This window comes from Vicia villosa, linkage group LG2, assembly GCF_029867415.1.
Source record: "Vicia villosa cultivar HV-30 ecotype Madison, WI linkage group LG2, Vvil1.0, whole genome shotgun sequence".
NCBI lineage: Eukaryota > Viridiplantae > Streptophyta > Magnoliopsida > Fabales > Fabaceae > Vicia > Vicia villosa.
The window spans coordinates 201,059,817-201,075,580 of NC_081181.1; the positions used below are offsets into that span (position 1 = coordinate 201,059,817).

Genomic DNA, 15,764 nt, shown 5'->3' on the forward strand with positions numbered 1-15,764 from the left:
ACTTTATCTTCATCTTCTTCACAACCTTCCAACAAAAACCCTATACAAACTCAACGCAACCAACAACACCGCAACAATCAAATTCCGACACCAAAAATCAAAACTATCCAAAAATGTCAGGCGTTGGACCTCTTTCACAAGACTGGGAGCCCGTCGTTCTCCGCAAAAAAGCCCCCACCTCCGCTGCCAGGAAGGATGACAAAGCCGTCAACGCCGCTCGCCGTTCCGGAGCCGATATCGAAACCATGAAGAAACGTTGAGCTTCTTCCCTCTCATTTTTCTTCGATCATTCATTTTCATAAAACCCTAACCCTAGAAACGTTGTGTTCATTTTTTGATCTTTGTGCTTTGGATCGAAGCGTTTTACTCGTTATAGCTATGTTTAGATTCTTGATTATGAATTGATGTTATCTATTGCGATGTTGATTCTAGATATTTTTTATTAGGGTTCATTTTGTTACTTTTTTATATTCCAATTTTTGAGGTTTTATGTCTTTTGAGTTTGTTTATTTATCAATATGATGCGTTTAAATTTGATGTTGGATTCTGGATTATTTGATTTCAGTATTGTTTTGATAGGTTTTTCTGCCAGTGGATTTTGAAGTTTTGAAAGCAATTTTTTCTGCTGAATGTTGATGATTGTGTTTGGTTGTTCTATACAGATAATGCTGCGACGAACAGAGCTGCTTCTAGCAGCACTTCTTTGAACACTAAGAGGTTGGATGAGGATACAGAGAATTTAGCTCGTGAGTCTTTGGCGACTCTACTATTTTTGTATGCATTTTGTAATGTTGAATTGAATGAAGCTTTTCGTATCTATTTAAGGGGTTCCACTCGTCGACCGCATTGTACTCCTAATTTCCTAGTGTTTCCTAGTGTATTACTACTTGGTGTTAACTTTTGGAAATTGGAATATAAGACCATGTTTGGAATTGTTATATGTATAATGTGTTACATTCATAGTTATAGGTGTATTTCATATTGTTTTACTAGGTTGGGCATAGTATATAGATATAAAAGTTACAATTTTTTCAATATTATATCTTTAGGCTGTGTTTACTTTGCTAAATTTTGAAATATTGTATGTAAGTTCATGGAATTGTTATCTGCAGTTGTTGCATGATTACTTACTGAGAAAGTTCCTATTGCTTGTGATTGCTGTGGTTATATGTACTTTATTTGTTTGGTTTCATATCTCAGATTAAAGTTATATTTTAGGTATTATAAATATTTATGCTAATTTTTTTAATCCCTATGCCGAAAATGGCTACCTAGTTTGGACATGAGAATGTATGAGTGTACTGTGTTCTAGTGTAGTTCATTCCCTTCAATAATTTGTGGGCACGACAGTGTTGTTGATGGTGGATGGCCAAAACCTGCCACACAAACACACCATTGCAGCCTATGGTGCTGCCGTAGCAAACACCTCTTCTCTAATTACTGGCAGGTGTCATTTAATTTGCCATACCAGTACCCCGTGCCTGCCATTTAACAACCCTGATTCAGAGCTCGTGTACTGTCTTCTATAATAGTAGTCCCCCATCCCAAGCAAAGATTTTCTACAAATTGATATCCTCTATCGTTGCCCGATATTCAATTATCAATTAATGAGTAGGTAGTAGTGTGAATGTGTGATCTTACCATAGTAATTATAAAAATGCATCTCAGTGTAAAATGTACATCTGTTGCTTGTGGTTTACTTCTGTTTGTCGAATGATGAATGATTGTCTACTGTGTTTTGTTTATCAGTAACAAACTAGCACTGCTATTATACCAGTGTTAGGTTTCTTGTACTGAAAGCACCAGATCCACTGACTAGAATTTTCTGTTGAACACATCATCTTCCTTCTATATGAGTCGCACTTCTTTCTACTCTAATGCTTATATGTAATATGGACTTGTGTGCGCAGATGATCGGGTCCCAACTGAACTCAAGAAAGCTATAATGCAAGCCCGAACGGACAAGAAACTTACTCAGGCGCAGCTTGCTCAAGTATTGCTTCCGACTTCACCCACCTATGTTTTGTGTTTTAATTTCATTATTTGATGAAGTTCGATATTAATTACGAGCATGTTTGTTTGCAGATTATCAATGAGAAGCCTCAAGTGATCCAGGAGTATGAATCAGGAAAAGCCATTCCAAATCAGCAGATAATTGGCAAGTTGGAGAGAGCTCTTGGTGCCAAACTGCGTGGGAAAAAATGAGGAAAAACTAATCTGATGGCTGTGTATGTAGTTGGATCTATTTTACACTGTTGAAGCTAATCTGACGGCTGTTATGTAGTTGGATTTATATATTTAACTGTCATTGGTTGCTTGCTTTTGCATGTATATGCCTGAAGCTTTCACCTGTTCGAACTTAATGATGCTGTTTGGTAAATAAAGTTGTATGTGAACTTACTTTTAACCGCCACATGGGAATGGACATACAAAATATTGTTCATAAATTAGTTGTTTTTTGTTGTTCGAGTATTTCTAGTTCTTTTTTTAATAACGTTGAAAGCTGGTACAATTAAATTAAAATAGAAATTACATGTAAATATATGTTTTGATTTATAAAATAATCTGTATGACATGTATTATAAATAGTCTAATTACTCATGAATTATAAATAGTCTACTAAACGTTTTGGATAATTGTTGCTCCATACAAAAGTCTTGAACTATCTGTTGCATTTGCAAAATATTTTTCTTTCTAAAATAAAGAATAAATTATACTCTTTCATAATAACATCTTCCAAGTAACCCATTTATATAAATTTTTTTTGGTAAGCGATGCAAGTTGCATTCAAATTGCAACACTAGGGGTGTCTAATCCAAATATAACGGGCTAAATAACCATGTGTTTTTATCAATGTTCAAAGGACCTTTTCACCTATCTACAAACCAATCTCAAGACAATTAATTTGAAAGCATGATAATATCTTCTACACTTTTACGTTCTCCTTTGAACAAGATGTCGTTTCTCGTGAGCCAAATAGACCACATTGACATTTAAAAGAGAAGTTTGAATCTCTTAATAATCCCCCGTTCTCCTTTGAACAAGATGTCGTTTCTTGTGAGCCAAATAGACCACATTGTTGACATTTAAAAGAGAAGTTTGAATCTCTTAATAATCCTCCCTTTCATTCGAGAATTGAAACAAAGCAAGTGATCCGCCATGGATTTAGCTGTTTGAATCGAAGTCATGCCAAGCCACCTAGAAATTGAACTCCACATAGTGATTGAGGTCAGACAGCAGAGAAAGAGGTGAGTGAGATTCCTTCAAGCCCAAACACAACGGACACACAAGATCGTGTTGACCCGAAAGCACCCCACCCTTAACTAGCTCATCTCATGTTTGCAATCTATTACAAATCAATCTCCATGCGAAACCAAAATTTTGCTACGTAAATTTGAGCTCCAAAACACTTTCAAAACCTTTGCATTGTTCTCAATAACAGGGCCACCATTTGCACTTAAACTTTAAAGAAAATTATAATCAATTTTGACAGAAAAACCGTTCGCATCTCGCCACCAAAAAAATTGGTCTGCAGCCTCTGGAATTGGAGAAAAGTCATTAATGATGTCTTGCAACTCCTTTAACTCAGTACCTACAAAATCAGCATTAAAACCAGCAGGAGGATCAAGCCAGTACCCTGCATTTATAATCTTGTAGCTAGGTGAATGGGAAGCGTCGAACAAGCCAAGGAAAATAGACTTAAAAGGTACATTACCACACCAACAGATGTGCCATAAATCTATTTACGACCCCTTCCTAATTTACAAATACTACTACCGAACCATCCTCTCTCGTTCGTGATTGAGCCAGAAGAAGATACAATATCACACCACCATAGATAATGCTTTTTACATGTGTTATGAGAGTAATGCAATATCAATGCTTTTAAATCTCCATATCTGGATTGTAACAATTCATACCGAATTGTATTCTCTTCTGAGAGTATACGTCAAGCTCATTTCCCGAGTAACGACAAATTGAATAGCTCACAAATTTTAATACCAAGTCCTCCTTCTAGCTTGGGTTTACATATGGTGTCCTAAGAAGAAACCCATCTAATCCGTTAGTTGTTCTCCGAGCCGCCCCAAAGAAAAGTCCGTTGAATTCTAATTATCTTCCTTATGACCCCTTTTGGTGCTTTACAAAAAGAGAAGAAAAAAAGCGATAAAGCATTCAAAACATAATTTATAAGAGTAACTCCCCCGCCTATTGACATCAACTTTCCTTTTCAACCCGACAAACTATTATGAAACTTCAGAAGAATAGGCTCTCAAGTAGAACACCTACGCCGGTTAGCACCAATAGGAATGCCCATAAATGAGAATGGAAACTGACTTATAGCACATGAAAGGAAATCAGAAGATGCCTACAGAAAATCCTGTTTGACATTAAAACCAACAATCTTACTTTTGTGAGAATTTATGCGCAAATCTGATACCAGTTTGAACCCTCTTAAAATCTCTTTGATGGACCACAAATTTTCCCAGCAAGCCTTGCCCATGATTATGGTGTCATCTACATATTATACCAGGTTGAAGTCCAAGTTTTCTTCAACCGAGAACGAAAATAAATTGGATGAGGATCGAGCATTTCTCATGAGGCCAGCAAACCTTTCAGATGCGATAATGAAAAGTAGTGGTGATAAAGGATATCCCTATCGTAAACCTCTCTCTGCTTTAAAATTCCTTGAATGACTCCCATTAATCAAAACCGACACAGAATTATTAATGATGCAAGCTATGATCTAGCTAATCCATTTTACAAATCAACCTTGAGCAAAAACATGTCTCTTTTGTATCTTTTAGCAAAATCTACCAACTTGTTTACAATCAGGACTCTGTCAAGCATATTCCTATTTTGAATAAAAGCTATTTGATTATACGAAATGAGCTTGCCGATAACCCTTTTAACCTGCCAACCAACAACTTGAATATGATTTGTCGCTACCAATTAAGCAAATTGGTCGAAACTCATTAAAACTTTGCGGATTCGCCGTCTTCGAGATGAAAGATAAGAATGATGAAGCAAAAGCTTTAGGTAAGAAATTCTGATTGAAAAATTCGTTTACACAAGCAAATAGATCCTCTTTAATAAAACTCCAATAGACTTTATAAAATTCTAAACCAAAACCGTCCGGGCCAAGCCTTTTTCCCATCAGCAATCCATATCACATCTTTTAGCTCTTGTTTAGTAACCGGTTGTTCCATTTATATAAATATTTTATTCTACAATAATGTCTCATTCAATTTTTAATATAATTGTTTTTTTTCTTTTTTAATTATACTATTTTATTATTGTTTTTATCACTTCCAAATCAATATATTAATATTTTAATACTTATGGTAAATACAGGTATAATAAGTTTAATAAAATTATTATTTGAATTGAATTGTTTACTTCTTTTTAAAACGGTTCTCTGCTGGATTATTTACTTCTTTTTAAAATGATTCCTAGCTAGAATTTACCTGGATAACTGAACCAACAAGTCTCATAGTTTATAAGACTTTTTATTTCTTGATATGTTGAATAATTCGGAGAATATAGCATATGCAAATGTGGAGTTTCCACATTTCAATATGGTTTTGAAGTAGCACAAGAAATATTGCACATTTTGGTTCGAATATCAACGAGGATTTAACTTACCACCCTCAAAATTAGCAAACAAAAAATTTAACTTATCATCTTAAAAGTTAAATTAAACGTGACGCCCCATATTTTCTTAATTAAAAAATATCCTTTGTTAAAAAATGAATTTTTGAAACAAAATTTCTGGTATGAAATTAAAAATATCTGGTAGTTCATTTGAAATTTTCGATAAGTTACAATTTTTTTTTAAAATGTCAAAATCTACTATTTTGTACCGAAAATTTAGTTAAAGGGTAAAATTTCAGGTAGTGTATTGTCTCAAAATTTTTAACGATCAGAATTTTGTTAACAGTTTTGTAAGATTGTGATTTTATCGACAATTTTGTGTGGTCTATAATGAATTCAAAGTTGTATAAATAAGGACATATGTTATAGAGAAAGACATCTAAAAAAAATGCATATTTCTCATTTTTTTGATTAAGGTAGAAGTGTATTTCAACGAAGACAATCGTCCTGGTGAATTCAAGCTTATGGATGGCGTCACATCTCTCTCCAATTTGACAGACAAGTTGAATAAATTACTGCCTGATACTGTTAGCGAAAGGGTGAAAAAGACCAAGTTTCGTGAAGATTGGATTGATAGTAATGGAAGGATTGAATACAACTGGATTGAGTTGAAGACCAATGAAAATGTCAAGAAGGGACCAATCGAGTTTGATGTGAAGATTTTAAGAATTGTCAATGTCATAATCAGGATACCGAAACGTCCAAAATCATCTAGTAGTACCTAGGTTTTCATGTTTAGGTATTTTTAATTTATGATTGTGGTACTGTCTTATGTTGTGTTCATCTTTGAATCGAAACATGTAATTGCCTAATGATTATGCAATGAAAGTACCGTGATAAGTAGAGTGAGTCACAAAATATACAAAAAAAAAATACAACTATCAAATCAACCTGTAGTCGAGAAGCCTCTACCTTAGCAGCCCTGACCCGAGCTTCTTCACTATCAGTCAACCTACCTCCAATGGACCCTCCCCCCTGGTCTTCACTTAAAAAAATGGAAAAAAGATAAAAAAAAATCACTGAAAGAAGAAGGTACAAGAAATTTTAAAATTTCTGGAATTTTTAAAAAAAATTTGAACTATAATTTTTTTTAGAATTTGACAAAATATAGAAACTTTGAGTGAGGTTATAATAGTCTTTTCATTTGTTTTAGGAGATGGCAAGATAAACTCAGAAGGTGACAAGTTAAATTCTCACATTAAACCCGCATAATGAAATCATATTAATCTATTACTTATTCAAATTGTTGATTTATCAGAAGATTCAATTCAATCCATAAAATCCGCATATCTTTTTAATTTATATTAATCTATTAATTATTTAACTCTGTTCATTGTTCATTTATCAGAAGATTCAATTCAACCCATAAAACTCGCATATCATTTTAATTTGGGATATTGAGTTTAACTTTCTAAACGTGTGAATTCTTTGACTTATTCCATGATATGATATTATTGAGTTATTATTTTATTATTATTTAGAAAAACAAAATTATTACATTGAATATAAAACTATTTTTTGCCATAAATATTCATTACTAATAATATTAATAATATTGTTGTTAGATTAATATTGAATTAAATATTTTATATAAATTTAAGACAACTGTTTGTTTCATTTGTTGGATCATCACGAGGAGTATTCATATTGGATAAAGAGCAACACAAAAATAAAAAGACACCACATATTCATCCAAAACCTTAAGGTAATGAGAATATGAAAACCTTAAATTCTATTGTAACCATGAACATTTGGTCCATTGCCACTTCGGACCTCGCTCCCCGAATTTCTTCAACAAGTGGTATTAGAGTCGTGGTTGACTCGGTAGAGGGGTGGAGGTGGATCATTGTGTGAATCAAAGCTAGTGATATGGAGGACTCACACTTGTGGAGCAGATTGTTGTGTTTCAAGTATGAAAGTTGTGCAAAGTCCGACATCAACTAGGAATTGAGAAAATGTTGAGTTTATAAGAGATGTGGTATATATCACAATTATCTTAAGATTTTGGATGAATATGTGATGTCTCACTTATGTGTTGCTCTTGACCTAAAAAATGCTCCTCATTATGACACAACGTTATTTTAAATTTATGGAATTTTATAAAAATGATATTTCTGAAATTCTTTATTATTATAAAGTGTTATTACATCTTAATATTAATATTGCTGCTAGACCAATATTTAATTAATCTATTATTAATATATAAAAGCAAAAGTACCTGGAAATTACACAATAACTCCTCTGATAAAACTACTAAAACTTTTCTTATTCTATGGGTAGAAAAGACTTTTAGCAAAATAACTCAATATTATTGATTTGACATTTATTACGGGTGATGATGTGGCAGCACCCAATAATTTGATATATTTTATATTTTTTTTATTCCATTATTAATTTGAAAGTTGAAACGATAAATGATGGTCTACCGTTTTTGGAAAAACAAAATCTCCACTTTCATTGGAATCGATAGTCTACCATTAGGGTTTTTGGAAAAGCAAAATCTCCACTACCGAACAATGCAATAAATCCTTGGCCTTTCAGCTTTCTAAGCTTTTATTCCATTATATATACTAAATCATGTGATTTTCAATTCTTCAAGATGGGAGTTTTTTTTTGTCATTCCATTTTTTTGTTGTTGCAAGTTTCGATCTTAACTTGCAGTTCGTATAAAATATGTTTTGTTCTGGCAGTTTTTAAGCATTGGCATGGCTCACGCTTTCAGATCTATCAATAGTTCTATTTCATCTGTTAATCATAGATTAAACACAACAGATTCGACACTTAGTGTATTATTAAGGTCACATGGCTTGGAGGCGTTTGATAACACAGGTTATTTATTCAATCGAAATATTTATTCAATCAATTTCGATTGATACAAATTAATGTTCTATTTACCTATTAGTTCTGACTTTTTTTATTGTATTGCATTGCAGTTAAGACATATGGGAAAAGAAAAGGTTCATTGTTTGCATAAGTTACATCCTTAATCGGTATTTTGTAGGATTTCATTGATGATTAAATTTTTGTATTGTTGATTAATTTGTTGTATTTTTTTCTTCTTTAATTCAGGAACTGATCCACCTTAATGGGAGAGCCAGGAGGGAGAGTCAGAGCATTTTAGAAAGAGAATTACTCCCTCTATAATAGAGCTAGAAATATTACTCCCTCTATAATAGAGCTTGAAAGTTACTCCCAGTATAATCCCTGTATAATAGAGCTTGAAATTTTAGAAAGAGGCTTGAAATTTTAGAAAGAGAAGTACTCCCTCTATAATAGAGCTTGAAATTTTAGAAAGAGAATTACTCCCTTGAAATTTTAGAAAGAGCTGTCTAATATTAATATTAGTTATTATCTGAATGCAAATATATTTCTTTGAATGGGTTTCTCATGGCAGTCATAAAATGACTTCCTCCAAACTATCTTATTTTAATTTTTTTTCTTTTAAATTTTTCTGTAGGCTCCATCACATTTTGTGTTATATAACGTATATCACTTCTTTTACAGACCAAGAATGTGTGTTCTATAATACATGTGTTTTAATGTGTTTTTTCTTCTGATGTATCTGCTCAATTTTAATAAAATATAGGAGTATCACCCATTGATATATAATTTCTATAACCAAATCATTGATAATAATTTATATAACCAAATTATTTAATTTTGTTATAATATCAAATGTTTATAATTAGATCTCATCACTTGATTGATTTATGTGTATATTAGCACATTTATACAATACTTATTTTATTTAATTAATAGTTTTTAAAATCTTTATTTTTAAATCTTACAACTTTTTTTCCGAAAATTATTTGTTTTCTCTAACTTTAATTTTTCCTTTATTAATTATAAAACATTTTTGAAACAATAAAAATAAAAATCTATTATAACAATCTATTATAACTATTAAAATTCATTTTTTTTTCTGCCAAAAGTGGGAACCCAATTTGCTTTGGTTTCTATTCATATTTTTAATTTTCTTAAAGGTAGTTAAATGCTAATTACAATCATAAAGGTCAAATTTGAATGAAATCGTTATTTCTAAATTGAAAATTTAATAATTCATCATAAATATTATTTATTTCTTAATTTTATTTCAATATCAAAGTTGGGTTTTAGTTTTTTTGAATTAGTAAATTTATACATAAATTTTTGAATTTTTATAAAAAATTAATAAATATATAATTTGACATTTATTTAATATTGCAATTAATTTTTTGATATTCTTAGATCTGATTTTTTTTATTTACCTACTGATATCTACACTAATAAATGTTAAATTATTATTTAATTTATTTATTTACTTATAATTATTCGATATTTTTAGAATAAAAACATTTTTCTTTTTTCTCTTTTCTATATAAAATTTAATTTATTAAAGCAGGCCAAATGTCATGAGAGAAGTGTACTTGCAAAATTTTAAAAATATATGAATAATTTAGTTTTTCAATTTAAAATATTTTTACTATAAAAGTAATTTAAGAGTATTCTTTTTCACTTAATGTAATAATGCTTACTATAATTCTTAAACAAATTTTATTTAAAAAATGAGTTTCTTATTTGTTTAAAATTGAAAGTAAGTATTATTATAGTTTAAATAACATTTAGTTACTAAAAAATATTAAAAATCATGTATTTTTATGAAATATTAATAAAAATCATGTATTTTTAAAAAATAGTAAACATAAGAACTAAAGTAAAAACTACGATTACTCTTTTTACTACAAGTTATAACTTTTTTTATTCAAAGATTAAATATTTAATTTATCATTATAAAAATATAAGAATAAAAATTATTTTGTAATTATTTAGATCGTTATTTGAGATAAAATATATTTTGAAATTATTTAGATTTTTATAGAAAGGTTAATAAAACAAAACAAAATCAATTGAGATTTTATAATTTTTTGTAAACTTATGAAATAATTAAAATTTATAAGAATCTTTTCAAATTAACTTCATAATTGTAATCATGATAAAAATATGTTAAACAGTAGTCATGAAAATTTAATGATAAATGGTAATCATAAAAAATAATGATAAAAGATAAAAATTGATTAATATAGTCAATTTTATAAATTGAATAAGCTACAATTATTTTTATAAACGGGAATAAGTTAAAAATAATTTTATGAAAATAATAAATTTAACTATTTATACAATTATTTGTATAAATGAGAATAAAAAGCAGATTATAAAATTTTCATAACTTTTTATTTTAGAAGATTATAAATTTAACCATTTATACAATTATATGATTAAGTTTTTTTTATTATTTTGAAGATTGTTATTGAAGATTATATTATAGGTTTGATTTTAATCTCTATGTTTAATTTGCATGAACATATTTTACCAAGTTTATTATATTTTGATGGAGGTGTTGTCATACATTTTATGTTTGTAAATAATGTAAATACGATCTAATAAGAAGGTTTTAGATTTGAGAGCTGTCATAGTAGGTTGTAAAAAAAAAATGTAAATATGATATAATAAGAAAGTTTTAAAACTGAAATTTGACGGGGAGATGTCATACCTATTAAATTTGGAAAATGGGCTAATATCTAAAATAGGTTTAATAAATTTTTAGAATTAACTCGGATTCAACTATGATTTGTTAACTCATCTGAATTCACAGGTATATGTGAACGCATTTATGAGATACCAGCGGTAGACTCTAAATTTTAATGTCCATCTTTTAAATCTATATTTTGCTACTATTTAATCTAATTGAAGTTAGAGAATCAGTTATACGGTTTATTATAAGTACGAATCAATGCTTAAAAAGCAAGTGCATATCATTAGCCTATATTAATAACTATGTGAATGTAAATCAATTGAAGAATGAATTGATACTTTATAAATGATGGTCTGATAAACGTGTAATATGAAACCAAACGGGACCCGTGCGATAGCACGGGTTTCTTACTAGTTATTTTATATAATTCAAGACTACGAGTTATTGTCTATTTGTTTTTGTTTATTTTTAATTTATGAATTCTTTGAAAATAATATCTTTCGTAAAATTTCTTATTATTATTAAGTGTTATAGTATATGGATAAATTAAATTAGATGGTACTATATGATGTTTTTTCATCTAATTTAAGTGTTGCAAATTCCAACCATAAATGACCAAGAATCTAACCTAATCCAACCAATTGCTGATTGCACATTAAACTCAACTTATTGAATTTCTTAAAACAAATTCAACCCAACCCAACTCACATGCACTCCACTCCACTCCCCTTGCCAAAAATGTAAAATAAAATAGTAGGGTTCTTTGCAATTGAAGTAGATAAGTAGATTTTGCTTAAGCCTTGTGATTGGGGTAATATGTTTCAAAGGAGGTAAGTACTCCAATCAAGCTAACTGCTTTTATTACAAGCAGATCACATCATGACAAAAAACGTACTCGTGTGAAACTTTGTCATTTCATTTAGTTAATTTTTAAATTAAAATAAATAAGGGAAAAACTAACATGTGCCCCAAGGACACAAGTTAATGAGATATTTATAGAAATTTTTTCTTAGAATTTGTGCATTCAATGTATCGAAACGTTAAATATAATTTTATTGTATTTAATTATATTTAACTTTTTCTAATTATAATATCCTTAAGATGTTAGCATGACCCAATAAATAATACGATTTAGGGAAAATTAAGCGCTTAGTAAAACAATAAAAGAAAATGAAGGGGAAATAACATAAATAAATATTACAAAGAGAGTCTTTCATTTAAAAAACTAACAAACTTGAGGGGTGAAAATGCGAAGAAAAACATTACTACTATCATTGTTTTGTTCTTATTGTACGCGCCACAGAGAAAAAGCAGAGTGAGTAAACAAAACAGTGAGAGTGAGTCAAACTACAGTCCTCGAACTCCCAAGCTACAAAACAGTACACAACTCCTCCTCGGTTTTGACATCACCCTTTAACCATTTTCCGGTGTTGGAGTTTTTGCTTCTACAAAAATGGTGGAAGATGAAGATTACAGAAGGAAAGCCAAGATTGCACTTGTAGCTATTGTGCTACTTGCTTCCTTAGCTGTTTTCGCTTCTTTTGTTGCTCTTGCTTACTATTGTTACATCCGTAACGAGGTTTCCAAGCGCCGACGTAACAGTCATAAAGGTTTTGTTTTGTTTTGTTTCTGTTTAGTTTCTGTTTGGTTTATGTGAAGATGTTAGAAAATGGGGTTGTGGTATTTGGGGGTGGGAGGTGAAAAGTTTTGATTTTTCGTACTCTGAATGAAAAAATGGAAGAAGGGTTATTGAGATACAGGCTAACTGAAAAATGGGCTAGTGTGTTTTTTTGTGCTTTTCTATTTTTGTTTTGCTTTGAGGTTTTATGTTTGTGTTGATTTGGTCTTGTGGGTTTTTTGCCAAAAATGTTTCTTTTACCTTTTTATGATGAAATTGATGGTCCACTTACTGATAAGGTTTGTTTGGTTTTATATTAGTTGAAGATGCTAACGTTAATGAGAAAAGTGATTTTTCAAATCTGCAAGTTGTTGCTGAGGAAGGACTTAAGGTGTTCACTTTTAAGCAGCTGCATTCTGCTACTGGGGGATTCAGCAAGTCGAATGTGGTGGGTCATGGTGGATTTGGACTAGTTTACCGTGGAGTGCTCAATGATGGAAGGAAGGTTGGGATTAAGTTTATGGATCAAGCCGGAAAGCAAGGAGAAGAAGAGTTTAAAGTCGAGGTTTGTACATTTTTCGGTATCGATCAGTAGCTTAGGAAGGCGTTTTGTTTTGAGAGTTGAGTTGAATTGGTTGATTACATATCGTTGTAGGTGGAATTGCTAAGTCGGTTGCATTCACCATATTTGCTTGCATTGCTTGGATACTGCTCTGATCATAATCATAAGCTGTTGGTGTATGAATTTATGGCGAATGGTGGCTTACAAGAACATCTTTATCCCGTCAGCAATAACAGTAAGTAATAACGTGCGCACGAGCTGCATTTGCACCCTTCGGTCATGGTCTTTTTTTTGTCCGATATTTTTTTACGTTGAAGTTGAGTTTGACGACTTGGTTTTTTTCTAGATTCTAGTGTCACATCTGTTAATTTGGATTGGGAAACTCGATTAAGAATCGCACTTGAAGCTGCCAAGGGTTTGGAATATCTTCATGAACATGTCAGTCCTCCGGTGATTCACAGAGATTTTAAGAGCAGCAACATCCTCTTGGACAAAAAATTTCATGCTAAAGTTTCTGATTTTGGATTGGCAAAGCTTGGACCTGATAGAGTCGGTGGACATGTTTCAACTCGCGTTCTAGGCACCCAAGGATACGTTGCCCCCGAGTAACCATTCATTACTCATAATCTGCTTTTACACTGTTTTGTTTACACTTAATGAGAAATTTCCTCTGATGAAAAATCTTTGATTGTGCAGATATGCACTAACAGGACATTTAACAACAAAATCAGATGTGTATAGTTACGGTGTCGTACTTTTGGAGCTTCTTACCGGCCGAGTGCCTGTTGATATGAAGAGACCTCCTGGAGAAGGCGTACTCGTTACTTGGGTATGTTTTATAATTCTTCATCTTAAATCTGTAAGTTATTATGGTTCTAATTGGATAAACAACTTATCTAAACGCTTATTATATAAGTCCTTTTATATACAGTATAAACTATTTTTGTAACAAAAGATAAAATAAAGCCAAATTCTTTTGATGAGTTATGAGCTGGTTTTATAGGCTAAACTAGAGAGCTTATGGAAACAAGCCAAAACTGCTTAACAAACTCTTGTTTGTGTTTAGGCTTTGCCCCTTTTGACTGATAGAGAAAAAGTTGTAAAGATTATGGATCCAGCATTGGAGGGACAATATTCAATGAAAGATGTCATTCAAGTAGCAGCGATTGCGACAATGTGTGTGCAACCAGAAGCAGATTACAGACCTCTCATGGCAGATGTAGTGCAGTCTTTGGTTCCATTGGTGAAGACTCACCGATCCAACTCAAAAGTAGGCAGCTGCTCTAGTTTCAATTCACCCAAGTTGTCACCTGGCCCTGCCCAACAACCAGATAATGCAAATATGTAATGTATGATTAACATTACACATCATATGTTTGGTAGTCTATATTTAGGATAAACACCAGACATGCGTATGTTTGGTAGTCTATGGTTTCTTTGTAATGTTAAATCATATGGTGTCCTTTTGGAGGGGAAAATGATGGTTTTAAATGGTTCAAGTTGGTAAAAGATGGTTAATATTTCATATTCTGATCGTCTTCTGTAAATTAAGATGAATAGTTGGTCGGGTGATTGTTGGTTAGCTCGAGAGGGAGTAGGAAAAGGGAAGTTGGAGAGCTTGGAAGAAAAAAGAAAATTGTGGGTTGCATGATTGTGACTTGCTTTTATAGCTTGTGTTATAATTTTGAACCACAATGTTGGTAAAAATTAAGCAACAGAGTATGGAGATGAAAGGAGAGAGAGGAAAGGAGAAATTAGAGAGTATAATTGAGGGTGAGAATGCACATTATCTCATTGATTAAGATATATTACCTTTTGGGTATTTATACAAATTACAATTGATTCGGACACAACACAAGTAACAAATTTGGTATAACTGAAAAACTAAAACTAATTGTTGGTAGTACGCCAAATCTGTAATCGGTTACAACTATTTTAACAATTAAAACTCAACCTAGCGGTAACTGGTTACCAAAATATAGTAATCGATTACATCTGTTAAAACTGTCAAAAACACTATAACCTTTAACTAGGTACCAAAATGCAGTAATCGTTTACAACACTTTAATTATTGAATTTTCACAACACACCGCCTTAATTCAAGTGCTCCAAGTTTTTCATGTCTATGTTCTTCTTCAATCTCTTGAACACTTCAACCGTGACTCCTTTGGTAAGCAAATAGGTCATTTGGTCTTCACTTCTACAATATCCCAATCTCAACCTTCCTTTACTAACAAGTTCTATCATATAGTGAAACCTCATCTCAATATGCTTACTTCTCCCATGTGCAATTGGGTTCTTAACAAGATTTATTGCGGAAATGTTATCAACCAAGAGCGTTACATCGTCACCCTCATCGCTGCCCAACTCCTTCAACAAATTCATTAACCATACGGTTGTGAAGACAAACTTCCGCCATT

The 15,764-nt window shown here is 31.4% G+C and overlaps 2 protein-coding genes across 2 annotated transcripts; both read left to right on the top strand.

Moving 5' to 3' along the window:
* Nucleotides 1-2,472, top strand: LOC131653590 (multiprotein-bridging factor 1a-like). The gene is made up of 4 exons (XM_058923785.1): nucleotides 1-255; nucleotides 663-746; nucleotides 1,911-1,993; nucleotides 2,086-2,472. Exons 1-4 carry the CDS (start codon nucleotides 114-116, stop codon nucleotides 2,203-2,205), a joined length of 429 nt encoding a protein of 142 aa, XP_058779768.1. The 5' UTR covers nucleotides 1-113; the 3' UTR covers nucleotides 2,206-2,472.
* Nucleotides 2,473-12,469: 9,997 nt separating this feature from the next.
* LOC131647943 (probable serine/threonine-protein kinase PBL23) lies at nucleotides 12,470-14,871 on the top strand. The gene is made up of 6 exons (XM_058917753.1): nucleotides 12,470-12,774; nucleotides 13,103-13,347; nucleotides 13,438-13,579; nucleotides 13,691-13,949; nucleotides 14,041-14,173; nucleotides 14,411-14,871. Exons 1-6 carry the CDS (start codon nucleotides 12,618-12,620, stop codon nucleotides 14,690-14,692), a joined length of 1,218 nt encoding a protein of 405 aa, XP_058773736.1. The 5' UTR covers nucleotides 12,470-12,617; the 3' UTR covers nucleotides 14,693-14,871.
* The last annotated feature ends 893 nt before the right edge of the window (nucleotides 14,872-15,764 follow it).